At 45.1% G+C, this 17937-nt stretch overlaps 1 protein-coding gene across 1 annotated transcript in view; it reads right to left on the reverse strand.

Annotated features, from left to right (window-relative positions):
* Window positions 1-17937, reverse strand: part of LOC115197598 (C-type mannose receptor 2) — a 38837-nt gene extending 20900 nt beyond the window's left edge. Inside the window, exons 1-11 of the mRNA XM_029759272.1 lie at window positions 17645-17937; window positions 11366-11800; window positions 7291-7464; window positions 6949-7113; window positions 6525-6638; window positions 4406-4549; window positions 3693-3884; window positions 2691-2845; window positions 2424-2528; window positions 486-601; window positions 213-361 (exon numbers count right to left, since the gene is read on the reverse strand). Of these exons, the coding sequence (XP_029615132.1) occupies window positions 213-361; window positions 486-601; window positions 2424-2528; window positions 2691-2845; window positions 3693-3884; window positions 4406-4549; window positions 6525-6638; window positions 6949-7113; window positions 7291-7464; window positions 11366-11800; window positions 17645-17762 (1867 nt within the window). The 5' untranslated portion in view covers window positions 17763-17937. The remainder of the gene's footprint in view (window positions 1-212; window positions 362-485; window positions 602-2423; window positions 2529-2690; window positions 2846-3692; window positions 3885-4405; window positions 4550-6524; window positions 6639-6948; window positions 7114-7290; window positions 7465-11365; window positions 11801-17644) is intronic.

The raw sequence follows: 17937 nt of genomic DNA on the forward strand, positions 1-17937 counted from the left end.
GAAAACGGCAAACAAATCACCTGATTAAGTCACTGGCAATTTAGCCAACAATGAATACTCAAGAGATAAGTGTTTATACCATATCTAGTTTTGACAGGGCTCTGGGCATATGGCATACAGCACAGACAGGTATCCTGAAGACTAATACAAGACCAACATGTCCGTCATGATAGCTCTGTGGACAGATAGAGAGACAGAGGTCCATGTCCCACCTGGCTGGTCTCTGTTCCAGTTGGTATAGGCTACTTCATCCCCGCTGAGCCAGTGGAATTTTCCGGGGCTGCTCTGGTCAAGCAGGGCTATCCAGAATGAATCCCCAGAACGGCCAAACACCAGACTGTTGACAAATGCCTGCTCAAACCTACAACAACGCACATGGAAAAGGCTCAGGGGTCAGAGGTCACACTAGGTGTGTGTGTTTGTGTCTGCGCGTGCTTGCGTACGTGCGTGAGTGTATGTACAGGTACGCATGTGTGTGTGCGTACCTATTGGTGATGGTGATGAGGGTAGCTCCGCTGCCAGCGCAGGCCTTCCTGCCCTCCTCGAAGGTCACCTGCTCCTCTCCCACCCAGTAGCAGGCCGGACTGTGCCATCTCCAGCCCTGACGAGAGAGAGAGGTAGGGGAGAGACAGGAGAAAGGTTGAGTAGGCGTAGAAATAATAACTGTCCAAAGAGATCTATCTACGTCCAGAGACTTGCATGAAAACACAACCAGATGAGATGGGAACGTATAAGCATAAAGTACAATAAACAACACATGGCTAACAAGGAGAGGGCAATTATTTTCCCCTGCTTATAAAACCGGGGCAGGACAGAACAAGTCCAGGCTCAGAGCTATGCTCTCTCTCCACCGCTCTCTCTCTCTCTCTCTCGCTCTCTCTCCTCTCAGTGCTTATCTGCAGACGTGTACAGACCGAGAGCACAGCCAACACACAAGAAGGTCACAAGGGTTTGAGTGTGTAGTCGTGTCAATGTGTGCGTTGGAGTGAGTGCGTACGTGAGAGAGGGAGAGAGCGATGGAGAGAGTCACTTTGTGTGATTCAGTCCAACTTCAGGCTTTTGCACAATTGCACTTGGCAGGGAGGGAGAAACCTCAAAGACTTCCAGCTGGCGAGCGACACTCCTCTATACGAGAATCATACCGGAGAGGCAGATGCGTATGTTAACTATTTCTCTCTCTCTTTCTCCTGTCACGTAACCCACAATGCAACCCTCTCTGGGGATCTCTAGTGTTACAGTTCCCTGAGCCAATGAGCTGTCGATCATATAGACCCTATTGTTCCGACAGAACCGCAGAACCGCAGAACCATTAAGTCAGTAACTTGGTTGTCTCACACTTTCTCTTCAGATGTTGAGTTAACTCATACAAAGTCACACAATGCCGTCAACTCCACAGAGAAGTTGGCCAAGCAGGAGCCAAGCTAACAGCAGTAACTCATTTGCCATGAGACATTAGCTGGGCTATCCCTCATGTCTGGTGAGGGAGTGAGGGAGCACATAAACACTAAATTACTGACGCATCAGGATCAAACAGTAATACCTCTGCCTGAGTAAACGTTTTTACCCTTCAAACAGGAGGAGAGGGTTGAAATATAAACTAGTCAAAGATAAGAAGAGAATTACAGTCTGTGAAATTGCAGAGAGACAGAGCGAGAGAGAGAGAGAGAAAAAGAGAGATGGGTTTACCAGATGTGAGACCTGTGGATATGGTTCATTTATGTGTGGGTATTTTGTGAATGTGAACACATTTGTGGGGTTGTCTGGGGGTAGGGTGTCTGGCTGATCTCCCTGGCCCTGAGGGAGTGATTCAGAGCAAATACAGACTGGGGAGGAGGGGAGGAGGGGGTGTGGTCAGAGAGCAGAGGGGCGGAAGGGTGCACAGGGAGGGGGGGGGGGGGGGCAGAGTGTGAGGGGGTGCACTCAAATATTTACAATCTGCATTCAGAGTGCCAGTGCTGACTGTCTGCATCTGGAGTTAGAACAGCATGACGCTGCTAGAACTGTGAACAGAAGACAGACAGCGAGGGGGACAGAGACCGAGATAAAGGGAAACAGATAAAGGATGGCAGGGAGCGACAGATTAGAGAATGAGAAAGATACAATAGATACAGGAGGGGAATAACAGATGGAATTGTTTGCCTTCAGCAAGCACACTAATGAGAGGGGGAGTGAGAGGAAGGAGTGAGAAAGAGAGAGAGAGAGAGAGAGAGAGAGAGAGAGATTGAGAGAAGGAGTGAGAGAAAGAAAGTAGAGAGAGAGGGGGGAGGGAGAAAGTAGTGACCGAGACAGAGAGAGATTGAGAGGAGTGAGAGAGAAAGAAAGTAGAGAGAGGGGGGAGGGAGAAACAGAGGAGAGACAAAGAGAGAGGAAAAAAGAGAACGTAGAAAGGGTGAAATAAAGAAAGGGACTACAGTAAATCTTACTGGTTTGCACCCGTGGTCCTGTGCCTGTCCGTCAGTCTTCTGGGCTGCTTTCTTACAGATGGACGGCAGGGTCTGGTTACAGGGACTGTCATTCCAGCGGCCTTCCTGTACACACACACACACGCACACGCACACACAGAAAGAGAGAGGGCACAGCTGCAGAGTATAAACAATAGTTTTCTGTAAGGCTTGTTGGCAGTGAGAACACACTGCTGTGAGATGACGAAGGGTCCAGACGATAGGGGTCAAAGGCCAAGGGTCACTCACGGGTCCCCAGATGGTGACACAGTCCTCTGGGGTGTTTTGGAAGTTGTTGGGCTCAAAGGGATGCCAGTAAGTGAAGATGACGGGCGTGTGGTCTGTCCACTGGAAGTCCATCTGCATAGCCGTGTCATGGAGACCAATCCACAGCTCCTCCACATCTGACACACAGAGATATGACGATAACTATCACAGAGCAGGGAGGAGGAGACACTACAGCAATCACACTAGGACAGAAACCAGCTGGGAGAAGCAGTGAGTGGAATGGAGTATTAGACAATCTTCAACAAAAATGTTCCAAAAGGGCTCTTCAGGCTGTCCCCATAGGAGAATGATTTTTGGTTCTAGGTACAACCCTTATGGGTTCCATGTAGAGCCCTCCATGGAAAGGGTTCTACTTTGAACCCAACAGGGTTCTACTTGGAACTAAAAGGGTTCTTTCTACCTGGGACCAAAAAGGGTTCTTCAAAGGGTTCTCCTATGAGGGCAGCCGAAGAACCCGTTTAGGTTCTAGATAGCACTTTTTTTTCCTAAGAGTGTAGGTAGGGTGGAACTACAGTACGCCAACCCCTGTCCTTATAGTGTGGTCGTGCAAAAAGTTGTAAATAACGTATTATATACAGTACCAGTCAAACGCTTGGACAAACCTACTCATTCAAGGGTTTTTCTTTATTTCTACTTTGTAGAATAATAGTGAAGACATCAAAACTATGAAATAACACATATGGAGTCATGTAGTAAGCAAAAACTTTCCAAACTTTTGACTGGTACTCTACATTTTGATTTCATTTCATTTTTGTTGTTTCAGGTAAACAACCTAAACAAATTGTACATAGGTGCTATATATAAAAACTAACAAGAAACAAGATCAACTGTCTCCTATGAGAGAAACTGTTGACACCGAAGTTGAAGCTTCCTTTCGAGACATGTACAGTAATGTACTATCTGTGTAGCTACCTGTCTTCAGGTTGAGGTACCTTTCCATGACATACTGTATTATCTGTGTACCTCGCTTGATGTTGTTGATGATGAACTCTAGTTCAGGCAGGGTGTGGAGGCTGACCAGGTTGGCCTCCATTTTCTGACAGGTTTTCTGAGCAGCGTCCCAGACCACCTTCTCTGACGTCAGTCTGTAGCAGCCTGCCTGGAACGCCTGCCAGCCCACATCACACTCGTACTTCTCATCATCCGCCCACGAGTCTGCAGCCCACAGAGCAGAGACAGAGAGCAAACAGAAGGGAAATAAACCCTATATTAACTATTTGTTAATACAGTAGCGAGCATATAACCCGATGGTAACACAAATCAATGATTTTTTTTTTATGACTCAAACTGCTCACATCCAGGGGATGTAACTATCCATGAAACAACAAGCTATAGATGTAGGATCTTAATTTGAGCCGGTTTGCTACAGCAGGAAAATAATCCTGCAGCAACAGGAAATGTGAATTCTTATGTGGATTGTAACAAATTTACATTTTGTAGGGGTTGATACGTTTTACGTAAGGGAAAATCAAGTCTGAAATTTGAAAGTAGAAATTACAAACATTAAAAGCCTTTCTAAAACTCAAATATACAAAAAAAGGTGCCTTTCCTGCTTTGCAGGAAAATTCTCAGCAACAGAAGAGTGATCAAATTATGCTCCTACATCTGTAAAAGCTCTAGCAGGGAGGATTTGATAAGGAGGTCTAGAGTCTCGACCGGTGACTAGGCAGACGTACCGGTGGTGAAGGGGTCCAGGGTGGCATTGGGTCTCTTCTTACAGACGTAGGGAAGGGCTACAGAGCAGTCTCTGTTCTGCCAGCGGCCAGACGACTCTGTCCTGATCACCGCACAGTTCTCCTCATCCACATGGCCCGGCTGGTCTGGGATTTAAATATAATAAATATTGTGAGATAGAAAGAAGGGAACGCTTAGATGTTATCTGTGTAGTCTGTGGTATTAGTGTTGTAAACAGATGGTAGAGGCTGGGTTGGGTTAAAAGGATGGTTGAGGATGGATGAGGTTGGGTTAAAAGGATGGTTGAGGATGGATGAGGTTGGGTTAAAAGGATGGTTGAGGATGGATGAGGTTGGGTTAAAAGGATGGTTGAAGATGGATGAGGTTGGGTTAAAAGGATGGTTGAAGATGGATGAGGTTGGGTTAAAAGGATGGTTGAGGATGGATGAGGTTGGGTTAAAAGGATGGTTGAAGATGGATGAGGTTGGGTTAAAAGGATGGTTGAGGATGGATGAGGTTGGGTTAAAAGGCGCAGGTTGGCATTTATTGTCATGAATATTGCCCTGAAGGCAGCTCTGCAGAGTGGTCACTTGCTGGCATAGCCACAAAGTCATAAAATCAGATTTTAAATCTAACCATAACCCTAACACTGCTAACCCTAATACCTAACCCTAACCTTAAATTAAGACCAAACGCTCATTTTTTTCATCGATTTTTACTATACAGCCAATTTTGACTTTTCAGCTGGACCATTGAGCCAAGATTGCTCAGGTCTGCTTCCAGGGGAAGATTCATGACAATAAACATCAATCTGCTTTTAAAAGGAGGGTTGAGGATGGTTGAGGTTGGGTTGGGTTAAACAGATTGTTGAGGATGGTTGAGGTTGGGTTGGGTTAAACAGATGGTTGAGGATGGTTGAGGTTGGGTTGGGTTAAACAGATGGTTGAGGATGGTTGAGGTTGGGTTGAGTTAAACAGATGGTTGAGGATGGTTGAGGTTAGGTTGGGTTAAAAAGATGGTTGAGGATGGTTGAGGTTGGGTTAAACAGATGGTTGAGGATGGTTGAGGTTGGGTTGGGTTAAAAAGATGGTTGAGGTTGGGTTGGTTTAAACAGATGGTTGAGGATGGTTGAGGTTGGGTTAAACAGATGGTTGAGGATGGTTGAAGTTGGGTTGGTTAAACAGATGGTTGAGGATGGTTGAGGTTGGGTTGGGTTAAAAAGAGGGTTAAGGATGGTTGAGGTTGGGTAAAACAGATGGTTGAGAATGGTTGAGGTTGGGTTAAACAGATGGTTGAAGATGGTTGAGGTTGGGTTGGGTTAAAAAGATGGTTGAGGTTGGGTTGGGTTAAACAGATGGTTGAGGATGGTTGAGGTTGGGTTGGGTTAAACAGATGGTTGAGGATGGTTGAGGTTGGGTTGGGTTAAACAGATGGTTGAGGATGGTTGAGGTTGGGTTGGGTTAAAAAGAGGGTTGAGGATGGTTGAGGTTGGGTTAAACAGATGGTTGAGGATGGTTGAGGTTGGGTTGGGTTAAACAGATGGTTGAGGATGGTTGAGGTTGGGTTAAACAGATGGTTGAGGTTGGTTGAGTTAAACAGATGGTTGAGGATGGTTGAGGTTGGGTTGGGTTAAACAGATGGTTGAGGATGGTTGAGGTTGGGTTGGGTTAAACAGATGGTTGAGGTTGGGTTAAAAAGATGGTTGAGGATGGTTGAGGTTGGGTTAAACAGATGGTTGAAGATGGTTGAGGTGGGTTGGGTTAAAAAGATGGTTGAGGTTGGGTTGGGTTAAACAGATGGTTGAGGATGGTTGAGGTTGGGTTAAACAGATGGTTGAGGATGACTGAGGTTGGGTTGGGTTAAAAAGATGGTTGAGGTTGGGATGGGTTAAACAGATGGTTGAGGATGGTTGAGGTTGGGTTAAACAGATGGTTGAGGATGGTTGAGGTTGAGTTGGGTTAAACAGATGGTTGAGGTTGGGTTGGGTTAAACAGATGGTTGAGGATGGTTGAGGTTGGGTTGGGTTAAACAGATGGTTGAGGATGGTTGAGGTTGGGTTGGGTTAAACAGATGGTTGAGGATGGTTGAGGTTGGGTTGGGTTAAAGGCAGTGTTCTCTCACCGTTCTCCCAGTTGAGGTATTTGAGCGGGGAGGAGTCAGCCCACTGCCAACCTCCGCTGATGTCCAGGTCATTCAGACCGATCCACAGAGCAGCACTGTAACCAGTCAACAAACCTACAGCAGCAGGGAGAGACTTCTCTTAAAAACCTAAGATGTTCTCATATAAACAGAGACAAGATCCCACTCTACCTCTTTAAAACTATTAGAGAAGAGGTAAGTTGGGAAGAGATGGTAACACTTGATTTTACGGTATCCTTTTAAATGGCTTATAAACGCTTAATACATAGTTGTTTACCAGTAATGTTTAATACCAGTTCATAACAAACCTATAAACACATTTCTATCAAACCGAGAATAAGGAAGAAAACCGCTCCCGTGTTCTAGCATAGAGTACTGCATTTTAGACTCTCCTCTGGTCTCTTACCGTTGATGTAGGTCTGTTCATGCAGCTTGGTGATACTGAGCAGGTCTGCCCCCTGCTGTTGGCAGCTGATGCGAGCCTCGCTCCATGACAGGGTGGCCTGGAAGTTGAACTGGTAGCAGCTGTCTGTCAGGGGGTCTGTGTCCCAGAACGTCTCACAGTCATTGCCTAGTAGGGGAGAGGGGGAGAGAGAGAGAGAGAGAGAGAGAGAGAGCGAGAGAGAGAGAGAGAGAAGGAGAAACAGAGATCATAGCAAGGGGGGAATGTCATAAAGAGACATAGAAAGAGTCTGTGGTGTGGGGGGGGGAGGTGGAGGAGGAACATAGCTGTGAGACAGTGACTCACTCTTGACAGGACAGAAGCCCCAGTTTTCGTCCTTGCCATAGTCGAAGGTGGTGGCACACCACAGGTGACCGTCCTCTCTGCCAATACTGGTGCAGTTGTGGAACCACTGGCCGTCGTACATGAAGGGCAGGTAGCAGGGCCGACCCTGAGAGTTCCCCTGGATAGTATAGATCTCTGCAAAGGCACACGATGGAAAGACTTCACATCCCAGGATGCACTGAAGCGCCACTTTCTGTCCCATATTGACTTGTGTGGATCGTTTTACTGAGTAAACAAATCTGTGCACTCAAAGACGTGCAATTAAACGTGATAAATAAATAGAAGATATATTACAGGAAATGAAGACACATGCCAAAGTGTGATTTTGGGCCAAAAGGTATGGGAAAGCTCATCAGAGGTAAACAGTAAACCAAAAAAGACCAGATAATGGAAAAACAATCAAACGATTTTCATCTGAAAAATAAATACATCAGGACAAAGCCTTGTAAAAACTCAATACACTGTCTCAAACTAAAAAGTATGCCAGAAAACGTCATTTTCACTAGCAATTGACAAGGGTAGAAAGGATAAAAACCTTCTCTAAAATAATAAAATAATGAGTTTAATTCATAAGCAGCTGTTTTAGTTATTTTTCCAGTCTATTATGAGACTGCCATGTATAAACTAAACTCCATTATTCTTTGAGAGGTGAATGAACATTATTTTGAATGAAACCTGATCTCCACAGTTTGACAAAATGCCCAGGGGTTGCCACGGTAGCCTCTGCATTCCACTGGACGGCGGGGTATGAAGGAAAGGGCAGCAGGGGGAAAACGCAAATCAACTCTCCAAGACACGGTGGAGAAAGAGAGAGAGAGGGAAGAGAGCGAGCGGGGAAAGATAGATAGAGCGAGGAAAGAGAGAGAGAGAGAGAGAGAAGAGCGAGGAAAGAGAGAGAAAGGGCGAGGGAGAAAGAGAGCGGTAGAGAGAGAGAGAGCTGTGAAAGAGAAAGGCTAGAAGGGTGTTTGCGATGTTACCAAAACACACAGAGAACTAGCCAGGCCCATGGAAAGTAGGGCATATGTGTTAAAAAAGGGGGAAAGGACTAGAACGTTCCTTCCCTCCCTCCTTCGTTTCCCTCTCTCCTCCACCAGTGGGTGGTTTGTGTCAAGCTGCTAGCCTGCTAGCTACACAGCGTGGTGACTAATGTCCGTGGCATTCATTATTCAGCAGCCTGTTGACTTCACAAAAGCAAGTTGTGAGGGATGGCAGTTAAAAGTTACAAATGCCTTTTGCCTCGCCACAAAAAAAGGCAAGAAAAGAAGGAGAGGAAAGGAAAGATAGAGGAGGAAGGTAAATAAGTCGTTTTCTGGACTTAGGTTGTAGGAGATCTGGTTTTAATTGCACTCAGACAGGCTAGAGACAGTATTTCACAGACTGAACCCGGCAGAAAGGCTGTCAGTGCAACTTAAATTATGACATTTGATATCTGTATGAATAATAATAATAATAGTGGAAACAAGAATTTGCTTCAAAACCACACTGCTAACCCTTAAGCAGGGGCTTCAACTCCAAAGTCCTACATAAACACTAACATACCGTAGGATAGAGCTGGGCGATATGGGAAAAAAATCCATATTGTGATAAATTGCCTGAATTGATGCGATGACGATAGTTAGAAGGATAGTTTCTAACATTAATGTGCAACAAGTTTTTTTTAAACGTTTCCTTTAAACTACTACTACAAGTCTGATGTTGTAGCCATCAATTGTCCCATTAACAATCACCCATATTAACACACGTATTTCATTTCAAACGTCACATTTCTCTAGTATAGGCTACGTATCGTAATGAACCATATCAGGAAAATGCTTGCGATAAATGATTGTTATGGTCGGTGTCGGTGTAATTTCCGGTTTAATGCCCCAGCTCTACCGTGGTCTATGTGAGGGCAAGGGCATTCCACTGTTTACGTCTTGAGTTTACGAACACAGAGAGAGAGGGCTTCCTTAGCTGTCTAGCTGGCGGGCTGCCAGTCAGTCATACAGTCAACAGAGAGGCCCAGGGCAAAAAAATTGCAGCATGCGTCTGAACAGATACAGCTGTACCCTCCTCAACAGTACAACACAGCTGACTAACCCTGCCTCAGCATTTCATTTACAAGCACTGTTGGGAGAAATAGAGACAAACCATATTCTGGCTTGTATTTTCTATTGCAAAATGGCTGACTCCCCTGTTCTACCAGATTCAAACTAACGTCTTGTTGCTCCATACCAAAACAAAACCAAGAATGTTACTTTACTTGTCAACCAACAAGTAACCACCACCATTCCTTTCTATAATTACAGTTGAAGTCGGAAGTTTACACATACTTCGGTTGGAGTAATTAAAACTCGTTTTTCAACCACTCCACAAATTTCTTGTTAACAAACTATAGTTTTGGCAAGTCGGTTAGGACATCTACTTTGTGCATGACACAAGTAATTTTTCCAAACATTGTTTACAGACAGATTATTTCACTTATAATTAACTGTATCACAATTCCAGTGGGTCAGAAGTTTACATACGCTAAGTTGACTGTGCCTTTAAACAGCTTGGAAAATTCCAGAAAATGATGTCATGGCTTTAGAAGCTTCTGATAGGCTAATTGACGTTGTTTGAGTCAATTGGAGGTGTACCTGTGGATGTATTTCAAGGCCTACCTTCAAACTCTGACTCTTTGCTTGACATCATGGGAAAATCAAAAGAAATCAGCCAAGACCTCAGAAAATAAATTGTAGACCTCCACAAGTCTGGTTCATCCTTGGGAGGAATTTCCAAATGCCTGAAGGTGCCACGTTCATCTGTACAAACAATAGCACGCAAGTATAAACACCATGGGACCACGCAGCCGTCATACCGCTCAGGAAGGAGACGCGTTCTGTCTCCTAGAGATGAATGTACTTTGGTGCAAAAAGTATAAATCAATCCCAGAACAACAGCAAAGGACCTTGTGAAGATGCTGCAGGAAACAGGTACGAAAGTATCTATATCCACAGTAAAACGAGCCCTATATCGAAATAACCTGAAAGGCCGCTCAGCAAGGAAGACGCCACTGCTCCAAAACCGCCATAAAAAAGCCAGACTACGGTTTGCAACTGCACATGGGGACAAAGATCGTACTTTTTGGAGAAATGTCCTCTGGTCTGATGAAACAAAAATAGAACCGTTTGGCCATAATGACCATTGTTATGTTTGGAGGAAAAAGGGGGAGGCTTGCAAGCCAAAGAACTCCATCCCAACCGTGAAGCACGGGGGTGGCAGCATCATGTTGCACTTCACAAAATAGATGGCTTCTTGAGGAAGGAAAATTATGTGGTTATATTGAAGCAACATCTCAAGACATCAGACAGGAAGTTAAAGCTTGGTTGCAAATGGGTCTTCCAAATGGACAATGACCCCAAGCATACTTCCAAAGTTGTGGAAAAATGGCTTAAGGACAACAAAGTTAAGGTATTGGAGTGGCCATCACAAAGAGCTGACCTTAATCCTATACAAAATGTGTGGGCAGAATTGAAAAAGCGTGTGCGAGCAAGGAGGCCTATAAACCTGACTCAGTTACACCAGCTCTGTCAGGAGGAATGGGCCAAAATTCACCCAACGTATTGTGGGAAGCTTGTGGAAGGCTACCTGAAACGTTTGACCCAAGTTAACCAATTTAAAGGAAATGCTACCAAATACTAATTGAGTGTATGTAAACTTCTGATCCACTGGGAATGTGATGAAAGGAATAAAAGCTGAAATAAAGAATTCTCTATACTATTATTCTGACATTCCACATTCTTAAAATAAAGTGGTGATTCTAACTGACCTAAGACAGGGAATTTTTACTAGGATTAAATGTCAGGAACTGTGAAAAACTGAGTTGAAATGTATTTGGCTGAGGTGTATGTAAACTTCCGACTTCTACTGTACATGTCAGTCATTTCCTTGCCAGAATGACTTGCTCAACTTACACTTTCATTTATCAGACAAAGAGTACCAAAATAGCCTCATCAACCCTTTGTAATCCACTAGAATGACTTTGTAAACCAGAAGCAGAAGCTCTTCTACTTACCACGATAGCTCCTAGAACAAAGGTCCTGATCGTCCCCAAAGAGCCTCCACTTGAGCCCCTCCCGTGGGGGCTTTACATCCGAGGCCACCACTGAGGAGTTAGCGGAGGGGTTAACAGGGTGCGAGGGTGACGGCAGGTATAGGTTGAGGTTCTCCAACACATGGACACAGTACCAGGTCCATCGGACCCCTGGAGGCTCTCTGTCACAGGGGTAGACGCCCAGCGGTGAAACGTCCTCCCTGGAGCTGTAGTTGCCTGTTGTCAGGCCTAGGCACAGAGAGGAGCCTAGGTTGAAGAGCCGGCCCCGGGTCACCCACTTCCACTTCTGGGCGTCATCCTCGCAGGACTTGGACAGGGACAGGGAGTGACCCTGCACCCCTAGACAGCCCTGAGCCCCCTCGTGGAAGAACACAAACACATCACCATTCACAGGCTCTGTGGAGAGAGAGATAGAGAAACAGAGAGAGAGAAAGAGAGAGAGAGAGAGAGAGAGAGAGAGAGGACAGTCAATAACACTGTTCAGAAATGATTCCATCTTTAGCTGCTAATGTGGAGAGAGCCGGAACACGATCAATATCACTGTTAATGGATGTTCTGCTTTGTTAGAGCAAGCATATTTCAGCTGGCTGTGGTGCTGTCGAAAGGCTAGCTTTCTCACAATAATACCTAGCCCACTGTCATATCTCCTCTCACATCTATGACAAAACAGACAAAAAAGTTGAAAGAAAGCATTTCATTTGCGTATTTAAAAGACCATAGGAGGCTCACAAACCTGTATCAACTTAAGCAGACATTGACCCAGGTTATGTGTCTAGACATGTGTTAATTGGAAGGGCCTGCTGCTTTGAAAATGTGGTTGCACGTGTTTGTTCACGCATCTATTAACATTGGTAATGTCTATTTATTTGTTATTTCCTGTCAGACTCTGGAATATTTGCCCCATTTCAGACGTGTGACCTGGCATGGCCTTTCTCCTCATGGGGAGTCTGTGGTCTGAATGTCATGTGATGGAAGGTTGGCTGAAGAACGAAATGAGGACTGGGCGGTCTGGGGGTTTTGGGGGACTGGTTTGGAACTTTATCAGGAGAAAATGTCTGGATTCATATTTGAAGATGTTTCTGTTGTCAATATCGGATAATATCCATGTCATTACTTTACTTAATTATGTCAGTAATTTACCCAGACCGAGTGACCCTACAGTTAATTCTCCAAAAAGTTACAAGGAAATGTCATGCATGAACGGTACCTTGGCTTATTTCATCCTTATGTAGTAATGTATATGTCAATGTGCCATGCGCATTGTGTCTCTACTGTAGGCTCTGTGTAATAAAAGAGTAAGTATAGTGTATACACTCCAACCCTGTATGAACTGAAAAGAGGAGGAGGTATGGAGAAGGTGAGATATTTAACTCTAAGCTAGCTAGGCGATACTGGCTGGACTCCAGCCTCTATGACTGGAATGTCGGGAAGAAAACCCAACGGCCTTCCCAAAAACCCAGTGTGGTTTTCTCTCATTCCCACTTCTTCTCCAAGCTTTTCTTTTTAGTCTCCTGCGGGGTGGGGGGGGGGTATGGGGATTGAGAGGTTAAGGCCAGGTGATTCAAAAGTGTCTGCGCACTGGTGGAAGAGAGAGCGAGCGATGGAAAGGGAGAGAAAGAGAGGAAGAAAGAGAGGAGGGGGAGTGCAGCTGTGACGTTAGGTGAACAAAAAGAGCAAAGAGAAGAAAAAAGGAAAGACCACAAAACAAACAGAAGCTCTGCTTAGTGAATCTGGGTCCAGAGAAGAGAAACAGAGAGAGAGACCGTCAGCATTCCTCCTTCACGGGGCCCTCTAAGGGGCCAGGAAGTGGGGAAGGTAGGACAGATCACTGGGCGTTGGGCTGAACATAGGGAAAGAGGGGATACCTAGTCAGTCGCACAGCTGAATGCATTCAACTGAAATGTGTCTTCCTCATTTAACCCAACCCTTCTGAATCAGATGGCTCTGGTATGGGGGCCCTTCAGTCCACACACAGAATAGGGGTCCTGGCCTGTAGTACTAAACCCCCTCCTCAAGTCATCTAATCAGTCCACTGTAGCTCTCTCACAGAACTAGCAACACCGCCCTTGCAGCACTACCAACACTAAAACAATGGAGAATTTGATTTGATTTGAATCTCCATAAAAAGAGTCCCTACAAAGTGGTTATGAAGCAGACCTTCAATCAGTGTTGCACTAGGTTCTCAGACTCACACAACCTCTGTCTGCGACGTTGTTGAGAAATAATAGTCAGCTTGTGGCCTTGGTCGGCTTCCAGATGCTGCGAACGCTGTAGTTACAAAACACAATGGCTGAGTGGTTCCACAGAGCTCTGAGAGCCTCCACTGGCAGTGCTTTGTACAGTGTAATCAGATACAATTACCAGCTGGCGCTGACTGCTGCAGACGTCTCGTTGTAGCAACCTGTTGTTAGCCCTGTTTACTGTCCACTAAGTGTGACGCAATAAAGAGTCAGAAGTCAAAATACCTTTTCTCACATGGTAATGGTGCACCTCTGGAAAAATCTTTACCCTGCACTCTTAGAAAAAATGAGTCCCATATGGGACTCCCAATCACGGCCGGTTGTGATACAGCCTGGAATCGAACCAGGGTCTGTAGTGACACCTCTAGCACTGAGATGTAGTGCCTTAGACCGCTGCGCCACTCGGGAGCCCAGTTCTGCAGTTGTCGCCATTTGAAGAACCCTTTTTTGGTTCCAGGTAGAACTATTTTGGGTTCCATGTAAAACCCTCGGTGGAAAAGGTTCTACCTGGAACCAAAAGGGGTTCTTCAAAGGGTTCTCCTGTGGGGACAGTCGAAGAACCCTTTTTGGTTCTAGATAGCACCTTCGTCATTGAAGTAAAAGAATGAGGGGCAGATTCCAACAGACAAAAAGCAACTGAATGTCTTAACATTGACAAGTCTGCCTTTCCATGAGTTTATAATTTCAAACTCCTATTATTAACGTAACACAATCCATAACAGTCTGGAATGAAAAAACTTTCCATGGACTCATTTCTCTCCAGGGAACTCATTGTCTGTCATTTCCATTAAATGGCATGTGTTCAATAACCTTGCTACAGTTATTCAAGCATTTCTCTACAGATCTCCAACAGCAAAGACAAACTGAGTCCTGTTAATGCCATACCGTATAGACCCTGTAGATCAGACAGTTCAGCAAAGTCGCTCAATCTGTGATGCCTCTCAATTCAATGATCTTTCTTAGCTTGCGGTCCATGCCAAAACCTTTAGCAGGGCTCCCAGCTACCTCGGTCTGAAAATCCAACCATTCTATTTGTTCTTTTAATTGGCTCTACTCTGCCATGACAGGCAATCCACCCCAGCTGTGAGCAGATTACAGGATCAACTTCGCCCTTCCCAAATTTGTCAAAACACTGTACAGAACAATGAATTCATTTTTAACATCTACAGCGCTGACTTTAAGCCGGATGCTCTGAAGTAAGCAGTGCTGCTTCCAGTGGTGGGTGATTTCCTTGACAAGGCTTACATAACAATAGTTGTGGCCATGCTAACGCTTGGCTTAGCAACACTCACGGCGGTGTGGTAAGAGGAGTTTTTAGGAGACGTACATTTTATTAAAAGCAGCCTGGTGTCATTTTGTCTTTTGTCATGATGAGAATCAGAGCCACAACAAAAGGAATGCTGGTTTTCTGTTGCTACCAAGACCTTGATTGAACTCGATGACTAATTTCCCACGGCCATGACCAGTACCCAACAAGCTGGGTGCTGATGTTACTGATGTTGTGAAGTAGAAGCTCTTATCTTCTCAAAGTGTTCAAACCTGGGCCCTGCAGCTGTGTTTTTGAAGTGCTGGTTCAACCTCAGACGGCTCTGCTAAGTAAAAGACAAACTTTGAATGTTATTCCAGAAGCAGTTTTGAAAATGTTTGATGTGAAGCACAGTAAAGCACAGATCAACAGCTTCACTGAATCTTGGCGAAAGTTAATCCTTGGGGAAATACAACCAGAACAACACCCATCTAGCCTGATCCCTCCTCTCCCTCTCTCCCACTCCCTGCCCCGTCACCCTACTTAGACCCACACCAGTTTCCTGCTGCAAAAGAGAGAGGCTTAAACCTGCAGCCAAGAACAACGGAACACAAGGAGCCAAGAGCAGAGAGGTTGATGTTCCCAGAACCACCTTCTTCTCCTCCAACTCTGGCTGGTGTGTTGATGAGGTCTCTCTGGGCGTGGGGGTGTGAGCAGGGCACTGGAGCTGGTGCACAGAGGTCCAGTGGAGGCTGAGGTACATGAAACAAAGGTGACTGACTTGATCCACACTGAGGTGAGACGTACTGTAGAGATGGAGGCACTGGGACTGGGAACCATATTGTGATAGAAATTTGAGATAACAAACATTTTACTCCCATAGATGTTGAAGCAAAGTGGAGTAAAAGTGTGGGTGGATGTTAGTGGATAAGAACAACAATGATGATAGATTCTGGTATCAGGTTAAAGACCCCCAGGTCTAGATGAAGGTGTGGTGGTGGGACCAAAGGATTGTCCTTGAACCTTTTTCTTATTTTGATAGATGTTTGAAATGAAAGGGGACGCTTGTTTAGCGGGTAAGCTTTATAAAACAAAACATTTCCTTGTCCAGTAAAAACAGCAACCAACAAATTGACAGGAAATTCCAGCCTGTTAGTATGTTTGTTTCTATTTCTTTTATGACGGTCCAGGCCAGACTCTGACACTGCTGGAGCGGTGGTAGGCCCCCACCCAGGAAGCATCTCAGTGGGAGGGGAGGAGAAGCAGCAGTGACTGGGTGGGATTTGTTAGGGGCTGATCAAGCCCTTTAGTGGATGGGTTGGGGGGGATTTGTTAGGGGATGATCAGGCTGTTTGGCTTCCTGCTTTCTGTACAGCTTGAGTCCAAAGACACAGGGGTGGTACCTGAAATTCCTCCATGACCCTAAAGGTAAGACTGAGCCCCAGGATAGAGGGATTGTTCTGAGACCCTGTACACTCAGGTAGACCTCGGGGTGTGAATAAGTGTCTAAAAGACAGAATAAATAGAAATGGTGGAAAACAAGAATGAAAGCATGTGAATGAGAGATCTGCCTTGCCTTTGCAGTTGGCAAACAAACCCAGTAACATCTGCACTGCAGGTGTAACAGTTAGACACAACAAGGTATCTGCCACTACATGACATTGTGTTGAGATAAGAGCTGACGCAACAGTGCTTTCAGAGAAATCCCACAGAAAACCAAAACAACGACTGTAATAATACCGTAAGAACAGAACCTGGTGAATTACAGTATATGATCGTCTTATTGACTTCATCACCTTGAATCATCATACTCAGCTTTGTTGACACTGTTTTCCCTCCCTTGTACTTAACTGAACTAATTCTGACCCCATAACACACAATGTATATTCCGGTGTAGACCTCCATATCAAAGAACTGAATACATCTTGTTGAAAGTTCAATTTGTGCTATAGGGTCGGCCAAGTAAGTTTAAGTTCGTTTCCACTTGGGAGGAATTGAGAATTTCAGTTTTTAGTTAGGCCCACCTCCAAAGTTGTCTACACTGTCAAGTTGGTTACTGTGCCTACTTTGTCTTCATTTCAAAGTGGCAGTGTGGTATTTCTCGAAATTACTGTTATAGCCTAGTGTTATCCGTCTTCATTAATGTATTCTACCTTTTTTTAACCTAGATTTAATCTCTACAAATCGACCCATTGCATGCCTAGGAGTAAGGCAGGTCAGTGTTCAAAAGCGAGAGGTCACTGTCGTGCCAATAGGCCTACACGGTAGTGAGAAAAACTAAAAAGGGGACCGAGAAGAGATGGACATAATTGTATAACAGGATGTAAAGGTCACATCTGCCTGCGGGATGACAAACACATGCAACGCGTCAGTCCCATACCAGCTTACAGAGGAAGGACACGGAGGTGTAGGACATGAATACCATTTTAAGTTTCCAAAGATGGCAAAGTATATTAGCAATTCACTACAAGTTTCCAAACGAGAACCCCCCCCCCCCCCCCCCCCCCCCCCCCCCCCCCCCCCCCCCCCCACACACACACACACACACACATCTGGTTCCACTCAGAATTCGGACTTTCGTGGCATTCCAATGCATCAGTGAAGTTCAAATAAAAAGTACCAGTGAAATCCCACCAGGTCTCCTACCCAAAAACAAAAAAGCTAAATAAGCTTTAGGTGGATAAACTCTCGGTCTCCAGAGTTTTCCTTGAATGAAAAGCCGAGAAGCATTCGACAGCAACATATTGCTCTTACCTGAAACGCTGCTGTTTAGTTCCAGACTAAAGATGAATAAATATAAAGTGCATTTGTAAAAGTGAAGGGGATTTTTCCATGTTCTCCTCGAATCCTTGTTTCGGTCGCAGCGTGGCATGCCCACTTATTGCTCAGCAAATTGTAAATCGGAGCAATTTTTTTGAGAGCTTTCCTTTCGGGACGGATGGGTAGAGTGGTGGTGAGTATGATGGGGTGCAGAAGAGAGGAGTAGAGTGAGCTCTGTGTCTTTTTAGTGCGTCGTTAAAAGTGAAGTTAGCAGACGTGTTGCGTCA

This window comes from Salmo trutta, chromosome 1 (assembly GCF_901001165.1).
Source record: "Salmo trutta chromosome 1, fSalTru1.1, whole genome shotgun sequence".
NCBI classification, from domain to species: Eukaryota; Metazoa; Chordata; class Actinopteri; order Salmoniformes; family Salmonidae; genus Salmo; species Salmo trutta.